This window comes from Sus scrofa, chromosome 14 (genome assembly GCF_000003025.6).
Source record: "Sus scrofa isolate TJ Tabasco breed Duroc chromosome 14, Sscrofa11.1, whole genome shotgun sequence".
Lineage (NCBI taxonomy): Eukaryota > Metazoa > Chordata > Mammalia > Artiodactyla > Suidae > Sus > Sus scrofa.
Genome location: NC_010456.5, coordinates 35,703,719 through 35,720,730, shown reverse-complemented (window position 1 = coordinate 35,720,730; position 17,012 = coordinate 35,703,719). Strand labels below are relative to the sequence as shown.

Here is a 17,012-nt window from a genome sequence, read left to right as displayed (position 1 = left end):
TGTTTTCATACAAGCAACTTGAGTTTTTGGCACAAGTTCGTTAATTAGCCTAAAACCAAGGCTAAACATCTAAATTATAAGTATTAATCCAATTTATAGACATGCAGCCAAATCTCTTTCTTGAGACACTGTTATGAAAGCAAATTGGCAACTGGGAAATTTCTCTTTACAATGAAACGACAAAGTCAGAAAGTTTAGGATCTTCACTCAAGTTTGAAAGTAACTTTTGGGTTTTATCAGTTTAGGAAAGAAAATACTTGGCCTTTTCTAGCATTTCTCAGAACGAGAGTCTGAAATAAAGTAAGTCATAGATTTAGCTTTCCACTACACTTCTTTAAAGCCCATTCAATGGAAAATTCTTCCAGTGAAACAAGGCCATCCGGAATTTCTTCGTATTTCAAATGCTCACCATAATCACTGAAACATTTACCCAATGATGCTGAATGCTCTATGAGCAGACCAGAGACATAAAGACTAGTATAAAACCAAAAGGAGGACTACAGAAATCTGGCAAAGGGTATAAGAATTCCAGAGAGGAGTTCCTGTCATGGCTCAGTGGTAACGAATCCAACTAGTATTTGTGAGGACTCGGGTTCGATCCCTGGCCTCACTCAGTGACTTGAGGATCCAGCACTGCTGTGGGCTGTGGGGTAGGTCGCAGACGTAGCTTGGATCCCATGTCTCTGTGGTCGTGGCATAGGCCAGCAGCCGTAGCTCCTATTCGACCCCTAGTCTGGGGAACTTCCATATGCCACCATGGGTATGGCCCTGAAAAGATAACAACAATAAAAAAGAAAAAAAAAAAAAAAAAGTCAGAGAATGAAAAGTAGTCAGTTATCTCAGACAAGCCAAGACAACTTAGACACATGGGGAACAGAAGCCAGAAGTGTGCTTGTATAATAAACATGTCTGGTGATCTTACAAAGGGAGCTCCAACAACGGCCTGATCACAAAGGCTGAGAGCAGAGAGCAAGGACTGATGGAAAGGCAAAGACATCCAGGCGCTTTCAGCAGCTGTTGCCATGTTAATGCCCAAAGAGCAAAGCATTTAACGACAACATGCTAGAAAAGTATTGAGAGCCGACAACCTACAGATTTGTCTGTGTATTTTCCAACATCCACCTGCCCCATCCCCTCTAATCCTAAAATAAACCACAACTCTGGCCTAAAATAAACTACTACCCACTCTAAACGACTGTTTGCTGGAAAGCCTTAGTCAGATTTCAAACAAAGACGGAGGAGAGAACTTCTCTCAGAAACTGGACTATTAGCACTCCACCCAAACTTAAAAAATAATTTTAAATTTCCACTTAAAATGCAGACAAGCCAATCAGAGATGCAAGCTGGTCAGACCCTGATTAATATAAACATTTTACATCCCTAAGTTGTATAAATCTCATGTTGACATTCTAAATACCGTCAGCCCTCCATATCCACGGCCTCCGCATCCATGGATTCAAACAGCCACAAATGAAAAGCAATTAAAAAAACTCCAGAAAGTTCCAAAAAGCAAAACATAGCATTTACATTGTATTAGGTACTGTAAGTAATCTAGAGATGATTAAAAGCATATACGAGGATACCATAGGTAGGTTATATGCAAACATTATGCCATTTTATAGAAGGGACTTGAACCTCCAATGATATGGGGTCCTGGAACCAATCACCCTCGGATACCAAGGGATGTACTATCATTTCACCAAAGGTCCACAGAGCTTCATATAACTCTTCATCATCACCCCACCAAAGGCCCCCCCAGTGCACATTTTCAAGTTTTCTTCTAGATGCTGACTCCCACCCAACCATTTCCCAGCCATAGACATCACAACTTCTGACCTGGGATGAGGTCCTGCATTTAGCCAAACACAATTCAAAGTGGTCTTCAACAGCCATGAAGAGGTTCTGGAATGCCACAGCTGCCCGGTTAAGGAAGCGCTCCAGGAGAAGTTGCTATGGAAACAAAAGTTAGTACCTATAATGAATTCCAGACTCAGCAGCACAAAGTAACCTTGGAAATTTCTCCTAAACTAAGAGATCGCTAATATAGGGAAAGAGAGAGGGAGAGGGGAGCTTGAGTGAGTAGGAGGCTGGTGTCTTATTCTTTAGATAAGTGATCAGCAATACAAGGACCCATTCTGCCAAAGAACCACTAGAGTAACTGGGAACCACCTCCTTTCCATGTGGACAAAAGCTACCTCACAGCAGCCATTTCTGACACCTACAAAGTTCCATTCTGAGTTCTATTTCCAAAAGAAACTCACATGAAGATTCTAATGCTCATTGTGAAATGAAGGCAGAAGGAATAAAGTAGATGTAGCACAAGGAGCAGCTCCCCATACCTTGCTGGGCTGCAGGCAGCAGGAGACGCAGTACTCGTAGGCACTGCAGCAGCCGTTGGACAAGCAGCCATCACAGCAGTACTGCTTTGTGCCAGGAACATTGACGTTACAGCAGCCATTCACCAGCAAATCCTTCCTTTCACAAACATAACCTGAAAGTCAGAGACTAACCTGAGTATAAACCCAGCAGTCCCCCCAACCTGTCCACCAGGAGCGATCACAAAGCGGCAATCAAAGTCCTGCACACAAAGAACCACAGAGACGGAGTCTGGAGTTGGAAGCATCCTATGGACCCCAGAGCCAGGAATCAGACGTGGTGTGAGGAGGGCTTGCTTCCTGTGTGCACCAGCTTACAGGAAACAGGGACTCCTGCTGTTTAAGTCCTTTGCACATCCCAATCTACCTAAAACAACCTTTTAGCTGGCTATCATGCATTTGATGTAATCATCATGTCACCCATGTTTTCCTGTTCTACATATGCATCTGAAGAAAAATGTAATTAAAAAAAAAAATCTGAAGAGAGGGGAAAAAACCAAGATGCTCATTCCTGAAAGTGAGATCCTTCTAGATTAAAAAACAAAACAAAAAACCTAACTCTACATACACTCTTTACATTTAAATACTTTTCAAATGCTTGCCATTTATTTAGTAGTTTGAAGGAATTTTTAAAGTAGTAGTAGTCACACTTAACCTTTATAAACTGATTTAGGCTGTTTCTAAGTATACATGTCAGGGATTCACTTACTCCTCAGCATTACAGAATGTGAGTACTCTAATAACCCACGGAAGAAAAATTCTAATTCCCTCCACTCCTCATATATCTCTTCATCTGAAACCCCCACAATCTACTTCATTCATTCATGCTCAACTTTAAGGAAAGAATCTCATGAAAGCTAATTTATTGTTCAGAGCTGCTAAATAAATATTTCTCTACATTATTCTGAAAGTAGGACAGAAAAATGTAAGAATAAGTCCATGAGGGACACCACCTGGCCCCTGGGAAACTTCCAGGTGCACACACGGGCCCACAGGTGCAGAGCAGCTGTTCTTCGCATAGTTCCAGTACAAAGGCCCCAGCCTCTTAATCCTCAGAGAATGAGACCTGGTGAAGCATGAGGTTGTTTTCAGAAACTACTCTGGAAAACAAAGTCTGCAAAAGCTGGGGACACCAGTGAAATAACAATGGAAGAGACTGAGCAGCCTCCCTTCCCACCGGGGAAAGTGAAACCTATGAGGCCTGCCATTCTGCCTTCTAAACTGAGAGAGGATGATTCTAAAGCCATAATAAGAAGAGCTTCTGGGACTCTTCCTAACTGTTCTCACTCATTTTCTTCAGAGAGATTATAAATTAAAAATCCAGAGTTCCGGAATTCCCATCGTGGCTCAGCGGTTAACGAACTCAATTGGCATCCATGAGAACACAGGTTCGATCCCTGGCCTCGCTCAGTGGGTTGAGGGTCTGGAGTTCCATGAGCTGTGGTGTGGGTCGCAGACGCAGCTTGGATCCTGCGTTGCTGTGGCTGTGGCGTAGGCCAGCGGCTGCAGCTCCGATTGGACCCCTAACCTGGGAACCTCCATATGTCTCAGCTGTGGCGCTAAAAAGCAGAAAAAAAAAAAAAAAAAAAAAAAAAAAATCCAGAGTTCCATTGCAGCTTATCAGTAATGAATGTATCCATGAGGACGCAGGTTCAATCCCTGGCCTCACTCAGTGGGATAAGGATCCAGCGTTGCCATGAGCTGTGGTGTAAGTTGCAGACGAGGCTTAGATCCCGAGTTGCTGAGGCTGTGGTGTAAGTGGGCAGCTACAGCTCCAATCCAACCCCTAGCCCAGGAACTTCCATGTGTTGCGGATGTGGCCCTAAACAAACAAACAAAAAAACAAACTTCAAAAAAAAAGTTATTTGTGATCTTCAGAGCTTGGCATTGCTGAGCCGTCAGCACATTTTGTGCAAAATTTTCCACATCTTCTGACAAGGGTGGTTTTACTGATTCATTCCTTCAATCCCAAATAATCTCATCTGTTCTGATGCTCCTGAGATGTTTTCAAAAAGGTTTTTCTGTTGTTGTTTTATTTTGTTGGGGTTTCAAACTAAAAAAAATAAAATCTTTCTCTGTCTTGCCCCTATAAATAAGAATGAGGTTTTGCCAATTGCAACAACATTGATGGACTTGGAGGATATTATGCTTGGGGAATTAAGTCAGAAGGAGAAAGACAAATATTTTGATATCCTATATCACTTATATGTGGAATCTAAAAAATAAAACTAGTGAATATAATAAAAAAGAAACTGCTGTTTTAACTGTACCAGTAACCCATTTTGAATGTGCATGTAATTCATTTGAGATTATGCAGTAAGACAGAGTGCATACATTTCCTAAATGCCAACGCTATGTGGATATGATTCAGGTCATCAAGAAGGAAAATTGATTATCTTATAGAGTTCACTATCAAGATGAACAGAAGTGGAGTTCCCATTGTGGCTCAGTAGTAACGAACTTGGCTAGTATCCATGAGGATCCCTGGCCTCTGAGCTGTGGTATAGGTCACAGACGCAGTTTGGATCTTGAGTTGCTATGACTGTGGTGTCGGCCAGCAGCTATGGCTCCAATTTGACCCCTAGCCTTTGAACTTCCATATGCCGCCAGTGTGGCCTTAAAAAGCAAAAAAAATAAATAAATAAATAAATAAAAAACGATGAGGAGAAAAGACAGGAAAGATCTGAAAGTACTGGGGTTGGGAAGAGACTGGCAGCAAATAACCAAGGGACTGATGCATGACAAAATGCTAAATCTGTAGTTATAGGCACCAGATTTACAGGAGTCACAGGCTCTCCAGAATTATCAAACCAAGCTTCTCTAATGTTGAGGGGAGTCCTGAATGCCAGTATATAAAAGACAAAGACATAAGAAATGCTGGAAACAGGTGGGGGCGGGGAAAGGCAGCCTTTATTTAAAAACCTACAGATGGCTGCACGGACTGCAAGAGAGGGTGGGAGCCATCCTTACCCAGTTCATCCGTGATGAGGTGCTTCCCTTGGATGGAATTCCGGCACTGGTTGCTGGGCCGACTGCTGTTGCCCAAGTTAAATTGCACTTTCCATGGAATGGGCTGATCATGGTCTTGAACCTGAAGGAGATTCCGATCTCTCACTGCCCTCTCCTCCTACAAACAGACCATAAATGAGAAGGTTAAAGTATCATTTCTTATATTTTCAATAATTTTTCACAGAAACTATTATAACAAGACAAACAATATAAAAAAAGTTGGCACAACAGGAATCTACACTCCCACGGCATGAGCAAAGTTTGAGCCAAAACCATTTAAAAAATGCAAAATAGGAGTTCCCGTCGTGGCTCAGTGATTAACGAACCTGACTAGTATCCATGAGGACTCAGTCCCTGGCCTTGCTCAGTGGGTTAATAAACTGGCAATGCCATGAGCTGTGGATGTAGGTTGCAGATGTAGCTTGGATCCCGTGTGGCTATGGTGTAGGCTGGCAGCCATAGCTCTGATTCGACCCCTAGCCTGGGAACCTCCATATGCTGAGGGCTGCCCTAAAAAGACAAAATAAATAAATAAATAAAGCAAAATAAACTTGTAAGAAGAATAAATTAGGGTTCTGCTTCAAAACTGGTGGACTTAAATAAATGGCCCCTGGATTAAGTGCATATTACAAATGTGTACAAAAGTGTTAATTCTGTGAAAAAAAATTGGAGGGAAAAAGTTTTAAATTTTCTTCCTGATGCCAAATCATTTAAAGTGTTTTTTAGGTTAAAACAAACACACTGTGGAATAGAATCTAAAATCTGAATACACTTTTAAAATAGAGAGGAGACTTCAAAGAAACTCTGCAATATTTCAGACAATATCCTGACATGGCACTGTCTAGGGCACACAGTCACTTTCATTTGCAGTGAGGAGTTCTTTAGTGGTAAACTGACAGGAACCCTGAATTAGGAGGTTGAGTTTAGGGACAAATTTCTTCTATGAAAACATACTGAGAATGTGACCTTTAGAACATACTTTTCTTTACAAAGTCACCCATGCCAGCCAGGCCTTTAGCTAGATATGCAAAGTGAGGAGTTGCTCTAGAGGTGAGTTTAGACCTCTTCTTCTAGCCTCCAAGCTTTAGCTGGTCTTTCCAAACTGCCTTTCCTATACTATTAAAAAAACTAAGGAGAAAGGTGCCGGCAGAGTGCCAGAAAACAAGCCAAGCCGGAGAGAGCATCTTCTGAATTCTTCAACCTATCCTTAGAAAACAAAACAACGGGGAGTTCCAGTCATGGCTCAGTAGAAACACATCTGACTAGTATCCATGAGGATACAGGTTCGATCCCTGGCCTCACTCAAAGGGTTAATGATCCGGGGTTGCTGTAAGCTGTGTGGTGTAGGTTGCAGACAAGGCTTGGATCGAGCATTGCTGTGGCTGTGGTTCTAAGCCGGCAACTACAGTTCCGGTTTGACCCCTAGCCAGGGAATCTCCATATGCTGCGAGTATGGCCCTAAAAAGACCAAAAAAAAAAAAAAAAAAAAGAAGAAGAAAGAAGAAAGAAAAAAGAAAACAAAACAATGATAAGACTCCTTCCGAGAGCCGTCTTATATACTTTAGCCATTATACCATTTTAATAGAGCTCTGTGACTTTTGCTATTAAGAATGATCTGTCATGTGTCATCATTTGAACAAAAGGGACTATGCGCAAAGTCGATGGCAAAGACAATGGAAAAGAGCTGCACAATTACTGAGATTTCTTTAGGAAAATGATCTGGAAAGATTTATTAGTATTTAAAACATGCATATCCACATACACTTATAGCAAACACATTTTTGAGACCTCACCTATAGAAAGTACTGAAAAATAAGGATGCACTAGGCTGCCTACTATAGCACTGATAATTTGGAAAAAAACCTAGAAGCCCAATCACACAGAAATAATTGAATAAACACTGGTATAGGTGTGGCTATTACCAAAAGAAAATCAGATTATGACTGACGTGTATTTATCTAGGGCAGAAGTCTTTAAACCTGACTTGCACATTAGATTATTTAGAGACCTTAAATTCTGATCCCTGACACCAACTCCATATTGAGTAAAAAGCTCTGTGGATGGGACCTGGAAATCAATATTTTTAAAGCATTTGGCTGATTTGCTGCTTTTTTCACTTATTATACTATGGTCATCCACCTGGATAATAAGTGAAAAACAACTTACAAAATAATGTGCATATTAGCACACATTATATTATATGATAATAATTATATTAGTATATACATACAGGTTTGTAAGAGCTGAGATAAAGTTTTGGAAAGATATACTACAGACAATTAATATGGAAGGTACATCGGTGATTATTAACATCTATCATCATCTTTGGAATAATTTCATTTTTGAATTAAAATAAATGATGAAAACATTATTAAAAACAAAATTATCATAAATAATAAGAGACACTGAGTGGGGAATCTACAGGAACTCTGTACTAACCTTGAAACTTTTCTGTAAATCTATAATTATTCCAAAATAAATGGTTTACTAAAAAAATGACAACCAACATGAAAGACATAGATTGCCCACAAACCCATCACTTAAATAAAGCTGTATCTATTTTTGCGTATTAGCTTCTAGTCTTTGACCCCAGCATTTATACTACAAATTAGGATGCTTCACATTTAGCTCTTCTTGACACTAATTGGATGGTAAACCATTCAAGTACCTACATTATCTTGATAATCATATTTTCAAGGCTATATAATAATCCATCATGTTGATGCGCCGTAATTTTGTAAACACTTCCTCTACAGATCAACATTTAAGCCCATCCCAGGTTTCTGTTATCATAGATAGCACTGCAATAAAAATGTAGAGCTTTTGCTTATTCTGTTGAATAATTTGTGGTAGGAGTTATGATTAGAAGAAAGTCAGTGCTATATAGTGCCAAATAATTTCCCAAAAGCTACATATGCCATTTGTGACATTACCAGCATTGAAATAACAGTATGCCACACCAGTACTGAGTTTTGTTCTTTTTTTATTAAAGGTAAAAGAGTCCTTTAAGGTGGCTTTAAGTTCTATTCTGGCCCGTCTTTTGTTTCTTTTATAGGAAAGAACTGGCACCAGTAGGAACAGGATGGCTTACACAAAAACAACATCTGTATTCCTCATCTGGGCAAGAAGAGGAGTTAAACACAGAAGCCTTGGGAATATGGGACAAATCACTTAGGTGCACACTGCTTAACTACCTGGAAATGCATGCTCCTCTGCTCTGCTGGGACCATATCAGTTAACGGCATAATCGGGCTATGTGTAAACTAAACTGAGCTTCAAATGCTACCCTAGATAAATTAATAGCCGTAAAGACTATTAAGAGGCTGGTCAAAGCACAGTAAACTGGATCTTCCAACAAGGTTGAAAGTGCTATTAACATTACTCTCAAACTATTTCGTTACTCCTCCTGCAAGAAAATGAGAGCTCACAGACAAGTGCGTCCCGTTAGGACCTCCTCCACATAACTATGTTCCTGGTAAACAGGAAGGCAATTCTCCCAGCACTTTAACTTATTTTCAAACACGAGTATTCAAGGCCTTGCCAAAAAGACTGGGTAAGAGTTGTACAACGATAAAAGATTGTACAAGAGAGCATTTAAGACATAATGGCAAATGTAATGAATTAGCACATGGTTGCTTTTCTAAAGGTCCAGGTTTGCAAGGGTGAAGTGAAGGGGCACTGAGGGGATCCCTTCACTGGACAGGTGGCTTTACACCTTTCCCACACTGGTCCACCTACCTTATTATGTTGTCTCAACTTTAAGCTCCCCTCCGTGTGTGTGTGTGTGTGTGTGTGTGTGTGTGTGTGTGTGTGTGTTTTCATTGAAGATCCATTCAAAGGTATCAAGTTCTTACAATGTGTTAAGGATACAGAGATAGGTAGTCAGGTTCTCTATTCTCAAAGAGCTTCCAGAGCAGCTGACAGAGAGGTGTGCACAGAAATCAGTGTGCAATCAACCATGGTGGATGTCCATATAGGTTACATGGGGGTACAAAGAAAAGAGTACAAACAAAAAAGAGGGGAAAAAAATCAAACAACAAAAATACAAAAACAGGAACTTTCCTCAGAAACTGCAAGGAGCTATAGCAATGTTTTTATTATTAATGTATTCTATTTAATATTTCATTTAAAAGGGGGAATTTTAATAACTGTCCTATCTATTTTTCAGGGATTATCATAAGGTTCAAATAGGTGTCCCATTTAAGTAGTAAGGCACTTAAACATAAGGCGTTGTCATTAAAGGAATTGCTTACGATTCTCAAAAGTGAAGAAAAAAAAGAGATAAAGGCCAGAGGGAATCCCAAATGTCTCAGATCTGGGGAATGGCTAAAAAATACTGCCTGACCACAGAAAATTCTAGTTATAAAAAATTATACTTAGAGAGTTCTCATTGTGGCTCAGCAGTAATGAACCTGACTAGTATCCATGAGGCCTCAGGTTCAACCCCCTGCTCAGTAGGTTAAGGATCTGACGTTTCCATGAGCTGTGGTGTAGGTCACAGACTCGGCTCAGATCTGGCATTGCAATGGCTATGGTGTAGGCAGGCAGCTGCGGCTCCATTTCAACCCCTAGCCTGGGAACTTCTATGTGCCGTGGGTGCAGTCCTTAAATACACATACACATACACACACACACACACACACACACACACACACACACACACGTACCTATGTTACATGAAGAACCAGTACACCCCAACTGTATTTTTAAAATACGAAAATGAATAAAGAAAATATGTCTGAATATCATCAGTGAATCCTTCGTTGGTGAGATTAAGTATAACTGTTTTCCTTCTCCACTCTGTGCAGTACTTTATAACCTCTGAAAGGTCTATGTGCCTTTGTGATCAGGGAAAAATAAAATTAAAAAAACAGATTAGCAGCTCTCCCCCTATGATTTATTATGCTTTAGACAGTGTTTAACTTGAAACCAATTTACATACTTAATTGCTTTAAAGCTGAAGATGTTCATATATTTTCAAGGAGTTATGCAAAGAGCCCTGAGACTGTCAGGGAGTGCACTACTTGAACAAGTATGAGAACAGTTATTTACATGAGAGGACCTCTAAGGACCCTTCTGACACCGAGACTGGGATTTCTCTAATCTCAGTTGAAATACCCCATAGAGTTAGGCCCACCTTGCCGCTCTATCACTATATATCACAGATTGTTATCTAAAGTAATTCTGCTCATTTGCCGTTTCTGCCTCTCACCTCCTAGCAGAAGACAGGCCCTCAGAAAGTAAGACTGTATCTGCTTTGCCTCCCCCTGTGTCTCCATCACCTAGCCTAGTGCATAGTGCAGCTGGTGTTCACTAAACATTTGTTAAATCAACTTGCCCAAGTCACCTAGCACCCAATCCTCTCCCCCAAAGGCATCCCCACCAAGGTCACTAATTTCTCCTGTGCTCCCATCCCTACAATTTAAACTATCCCCCAAAGCATTAATTAACATGAAAACCAAAGAAAAGAGGAATTCAAGGCAGTAGAGAATAATCAACTAGTCTCTAGGCAAAAAAGTGGCCACATCTGCTCCATGAGTTCATAGTCTCACTGAAGCAGAGCTAAGGATCATAAGGAGCTCTGGAGTTTTTCACAGCCTCTTCTCAATTAATCTTAAACCCCACCCACCTTCTGCCCAACAGACGCCAAAGCACAGCTCCCAGTTACTGATGGAGCCTGAGGCTAAGTAAAATGGAGCAAACTCTCCTCAAGCCATTTAGCTCATGCATGGCAGAGGACCATGACTGCAGCAGCCAAGAACAGAGCAGGAGGAGCAAACTCACAGGCATGCAAGAGCATCAGTCAGAATGGGTTCCAAGGACCTTTCATACTCTTAAAATTATTGAGGATGGTCAATATGTGGGTTTATGACGGCTAAAGTTATTACTGATATTTACCATATTGAAAATTAAAACATAAATTATTAAAATATTTATTTTACATAAGTTGTTTAAAAATAACAATACTGAGCCCATTACATGTCAATAGTTTTTTGTGTGGGGGGGACCATTTTTAAAAACAAACAAAAAAATGTATTTGATGAGATGAAAAAATGCTTTTACATTTCTGCAAATGTTTTTAATGTCTGCTTAATGGAAACCAGCTGGATTCTCACAGCCTTCTCTGCATCCAATCTATTGCAATACGTTGTTTGGGTTGAATCTTACGAAGAAAATCTTACACAAATATGTAGTTGGAAATGAGAGTATTTTAATGGCTTTTCCAGATAATTATAGATAATCTCTGATACCATGTCAGAACTGGATAAGTATAGTTTTTTAAAAAGTTCATTGCAGATGGTGCAGCCACTTCAGAAAACAGTCTGGCAAGTTCCTCAAAAAGTTAAACACAGAGTTACCAAGTGAACCATCAATTCCACTCAGAGGACCAATACCCAAGAGATCTGAAAACATTATTTTCAAACAAAACTTTGTACATCAACACTCATGACAGCACTATTCATTATAGCCAAAAGGTGGAAACAAGCCAAGTCTCCATCAACAGAGGATGGCTAAACAAAATGTATTCAAACATAAAATGAAATATATGCATTATTCAAACATACAAATGAAGTACTAATACATGCTACAACATGGATGAGCCTTGAAAACACTACCTTTTAAATGAAAAGAAGGCAGAGGAGACCACATAGTGTATGACTCCATTTATAGGAAATGTCCAGAGTAAGTAAATCCATGGAGACAGAAAGTTGACTAGTGGTTGCCAGGGGTTTGACAGACAGGAATAGAGAGATTATAGCTAAAGTGCTTCTTAAGCTGTGGGGGAATCAGATCCAGAGAAATCTGCAAAACAAAAATTCTGCCAACAGTTTTAGAGGATTCACAACCATCCTCTCCTCCCCCACCTCACACACACACAAACCTATGATTATGGTCACAGATCACAAGTTAAAAAAAAAAAAAGACACACTTGGGGGGGAGCGGAGAACAAGGTACATGATAGTACTGTAGAAAGTCATGGAGTAGACAGAATCTGAGTCAAGACAGGAGAAATTAGTAGGAATGTGCCAGGCTGGGAATAAAGGAAGAGTCAGCCCAATTAAAAAGACTCAACTGTTTGTTCAACCAATATCTGAATACCCGTGAAGTGCATGGCAGTATTCTAGGGACTGGGATTCTGTGAACAACATAGACTAGGTCCCTGTTCCTTAGAAAATTACATTCTAGAAGGGAGAGTGAGGAGAGACAGATAAATAAGTAAATGATCCAGAAATACTGAGTGATTCCTACCACAAAGAAAATAAAGAAGGACTACTGGAAAGGAACTGAAATCACTGAGATTCTGTCACCTGTGTGGCCTGAGGCACTAACAGTCAGCCTCACTTGAACTGACAGAAAAGATGCACCATGCAGAGATTCTGGAACAGGAGTTTGGAGTTTTATCTGAGTGCAACAGGAACCCAAAGAAGAATTATACACAAGGGAGTTCTGGGATTTTTTTTTTTTTTTCCTTTTCAGATTATCAGCCCTCCTGTTGGGTAGAGAAGAGATTGTAGGACAAAAAAGGAAGCAGAGACCTGCTGGTGGGCTGCAGGAGAGGTCCAGACAGGGATGAAGGTAGGCTGATTGAGGGTGGCAACACAGACAACTGGGAAAGATGAACAGATTCAGGATCCAGTGTGGGGCCAGAGACAATGTTTTGCACGTGAGGAGAAAGAAAAGCAGAAAGCATTTGTGGCTAGATGACCTGGTGAACAGTATGCAATTAAGTGAGCCTGGGAAGACTAGGAAGGGTTGGTGGTGGAGAATCAGAGGTTCTGTTTTGGCCAAGTATGAGAAGCCAACAGCACATTTAAAAAAGGGGCATCATGTAGGCAACTGCATATAAGAATTGGGAGTTTTCAGAGTTTCCACTGAGGTGCAAGGGGAGCAGCAGTATCTTGGGAATGCTGGGAGACAGGTTTGATCCTTGGCCCAGCACAGTAGGTTACAGATCCTGCACTCTCGCAGCTATGGCTTAGGTCACAGCTAATGCTCAGGATTGGTTCCCTGGCCCAGGAATCCACATGCCTCGGGGTGGCCAAAAAAAAAAAAAAAAAATCAGTTTTCTGGATGGCCTAGGCTAGAGCTAATACTTAAACCAACGGTGCTAGAGATCAGCTGGGTTAGGTGGGAGCAAGGCGGAGGAGTGAGTCCTGGCTCACTACAGCACCCATAGGTCCACCAGACAGAAGAGGAACAAGTGACCATGAAACAATGTCTGTGAAGTGGCAGTAAACTCAAGTCCCAGAAGCATTTAGTTCACAAGAATGCCAACAACTCCTGCTAGTCAACAAAAGAGGCTCACAACACTCAGCCTCTCCGTTTGTCTGAGGCAGGAGGTGGGATACAGGTTCTCTGTCTTCCCTTTTCATCGCTCCTCCACCAATCTGCTTAAACTAGCGTAACCTTATCATTTAGCATTTATTCTCCTCCATTCACTGATAAATTTTACTTAGGAACTTGACCCTTGAGAACGAAAAGGGGAACTGTCCTCTAACTCTATCAGAGCAGTAGCATGAATCAAGGTTGTGCTGGATACACCCTGGCATAGGCTCACCCTTTCTAAGAGCCCAAACGCTATAACTGTACTTCTAAACTTAAAATGCTCTTGCTAACACGTCCCTCCAAAGCACCCCGACGTTTCTCCCAAAAATTCTCACAGGGAAGAAAAACGAAAAGGATGAGAAGCGAAAAGAAAATTCTACCTAACCTCATTATGCATAGAAAAGGGCACCTCGTGCTTCCTGTGGAGTCTCCCTGAGCCCCTAGTTAAACGAAAACCGAGTACACCAGGGCTGGCCTCGTAGTTCGGCCCAGGCATCTCACCTTTCTCAGGCTCAGCTTCCCCCGCCGTAACACGGGGACACCACTGCCCAGACCTGCCGTGGAGATGGAGGAAGAAATGCACGCCCCTGTTTAGCTCAGTCCCTGGCAGGTGGGAAGCAGGTAAGCAACCGACAAGGCGACAACAAGCACAGCGTAAGGGTCCACAGCACCGGGTCGAGTCCCAGCTCTGCCCTCAGCCTACCAACGAGAGAGGCAGCTCCCTTCACCCATCCTCAGTCCTGGGACAGGAACGCCCACCTCTCCGGCCCAGCTCAGTGGACACTCAGGCAGCGCTGCCGCAGAGGTAGCTACCCCAACCCGGGGAGAGAGGGCGACCACTGACCTGCTTGAAGGTGCTAGTGAGGAAGTAGACGAGCGAGAGCCCGAAGACCAAGGCGAGCACCCACCTCTTCCTCAGGAGGCGGCGCCACACCATGGCCGCCAGGTTGACCATCCCGGCGCGGAGCGGGGCAGGCCCGGGGCCCGGGCGGCATGGCCCCTACACGGGCGGGAGCCCCATCACTCGAGGCGGGCGCCGATCCCGCGGCCCCCAGCCCAGCCAGCTCCCGGCAGCCACCCCGCGCCTCCCCACGTGACCTCTCCCCACGCCCCGCCTCCGTTCCTCTCGCGTCACCCACCGGTCTCGCTCCGCCTTCTCCTCATTGGTCAATGCAGACAGGCGGCTTCCTATTGGCTGAATCCTAGCAAGGGGGCGGGCAATCGTGTGCGTGAGACCCCTGGAGCTGTGCCCGGTTGTTAGCGCCGGGCGGGGCAACCTGAGAAAGAACCTGAGGAGAGGCCGGAAGCTCTCGGAAGTCAGGTGTTTCCCTGGCGGTGAGAGTGATTGGTTTGGAAGGACGTGAATGATGCTGAGGTGACTGCTGAACTGTCTGGGCAGGTAACAAGAGAACGCTATTTTTTTTTCTCTCCCTGGCATGGTTAGTGTAATCTCATGCCCTTGCAGTCCTAAGGGCGTTTCGCGCTCAACGTTGGTTGCGGTAATAAAAACGCTGGCGGTATTGTACCCGAAGTGCACCTGCCTGCTTCCAACGCAAGTGATGCAGGAGATGTTCTCCTGTGTGCATTTCGGTGCAGTAGTGTAACGGCCCGGGGATGCAACTTAAAACATCTCATACATTGAAAACTCTTGGTTAAATCCTTCTGAGTGCGATGAATGGAGCAGAGGGTGAAAAGGCATTTCATTCGGTCATTCAGATGCATCCCACGTGTAAAAATCTTATTCCAGAATTCAGTATTGGAATAATTAGGTACGGCCTGCTTCCAACAGAAAATCTGAAGCCCCTAAAAAGCACGCATCTGAAAATGGAATCTTGGGTATTTGATTTAGGAAGCTGTGTCAAATTTGTGGCTAGAAATTTGAGATTCTGTATTTTATTTTTCCCAAGGGTTTGCACGAGATGAGGAATCATTAACGGAATGGGTGGGGGGGGGGGATCGTTAAGCCAAGATTGCATGTTCTTGAAAAATATTTACAGGATGAGTTTTCCTTCATGTATGAAGATGGTGCTACTGACCCACTTCGTGGCTGATTTTCCAACAGAGAAAGGAGACTCTCTAATCAGGGGCCCTGGTAATGTCCCCTGAAGAAGGCTGGTTAGGATCAGGTGGTTATTCAACAGTCAAGGATGGTGCCCTGAACTGAGAGTCAGATACCATCTTTTGTTCTTGTACAAGAAAATATTCAAGGAACTGAAACCTGTTCATATAAAGTCTCTGGCCTTTATTTCTTCTATAGGGTGAAAGGTCAGGGAGGGAACAAGGGATAGAAAAAGGTAAGTGAAAGACCCACTGATGTTTTATTCATTGAATACTTGTTGAGTGCTCCTCTGTGCCAGGCAGTGTTCTAGATGCAGAGGTGCAGGGGCAAGCCAGGCAGGTGAATCTTTGCTTTTGTGGTATTTACATTCTCACAGGGGACAGATCATAAATAAATAAACAAACATGTAAATAAGTGGTAAGTGCTATGAAGAATGTAAAACAGGGCAATGTATGTTGAATCAGGAGGGTGAGAGGAGAAGGCCTCTGGAAAGAGGTGGCATTTGATGAGGGAGCCAGCCAGAAGGAAAAGCATTCTAGGAAGAGGGAACAGCAAGTACAAAGACCCTGAGGCAGGGACAAGCTGACATGTTTGAAAAATGAAAAGGCCAGTGTGGAGTTCCTGTCATGGCTCAGTGGTTAATAAACCCGACTAGTATCCATGAGGATGTGGGTTCGATCCCTGGCCTTGCTCAATGGGTTAAGGATCTGACGTTGCCTTGAGCTATGGTATAGGTTGCAGACTCGGCTCAGATCTCGAGTGGCTGTGGATGTGGTGTAGGCCAGCAGCTGTAGCTCTGATCAGACCCCTAGCCTGGGAACCTCCATATGCCAAGGGCGAGGCCCTAAAAAAGAAAAAAAAGAAAAGGCTAGTGTAGTTGAAAGAGAGTAGTTAAAGAGAGAGTGGAGGAAAATGAAACTGGAAACAGGTGAGGCTTGTAGGCAGCACCTGTGGGCCAGGAACAGCACTTGGATTTTATTCTGATTGCAGTGGGCAGCCTTTGGAGGGCCTAAAACATATTTTCTGTATTCCCCAATCAGGACTCAGAGTTTGACAATAGGACAAAATAGATTAAGATCATAATTGTCGTCAGGAGTACCAAAGAGGGGTGGGCGAGAGGCTAACTAGGGATAAGGAGGCAACAGAACCATCTGCTTATAGCTCCCTATGAATCCTTAAGACTTATTCTCAGGTTCAAGGCATCCCATGGATGATTCACCTAAGTATACTGCTCTATCTAG

The 17,012-nt window shown here is 42.6% G+C and overlaps 2 protein-coding genes across 16 annotated transcripts in view; one reads left to right on the top strand and one right to left on the bottom strand.

The window, feature by feature from the left end:
• Positions 1-14,830, bottom strand: part of C14H12orf49 (chromosome 14 C12orf49 homolog) — a 355,931-nt gene extending 341,101 nt beyond the window's left edge. For 6 of the 15 annotated variants that reach the window (XM_013990343.2, XM_013990341.2, XM_013990342.2 and 3 more), the window contains exons 1-4: positions 14,557-14,829; positions 5,346-5,502; positions 2,340-2,491; positions 1,837-1,950 (exon numbers count right to left, since the gene is read on the bottom strand). In XM_013990343.2, coding sequence (XP_013845797.2) covers positions 1,837-1,950; positions 2,340-2,491; positions 5,346-5,502; positions 14,557-14,667 — 534 coding nt within the window. In that variant the 5' untranslated portion in view covers positions 14,668-14,829. Of the gene's footprint in view, positions 1-1,836; positions 1,951-2,339; positions 2,492-5,345; positions 5,503-14,556 lie in introns of all 15 variants that reach the window. The other 9 variants (XM_013990355.2, XM_013990354.2, XM_003132894.4 and 6 more) reach the window with 5 other exon arrangements.
• RNFT2 (ring finger protein, transmembrane 2) overlaps positions 14,936-17,012 on the top strand; it is a 71,177-nt gene continuing 69,100 nt past the window's right edge. Inside the window, exon 1 of the mRNA XM_003132893.6 lies at positions 14,936-15,111. The gene's annotated coding sequence lies outside the window, so the exon portion shown is untranslated. The remainder of the gene's footprint in view (positions 15,112-17,012) is intronic.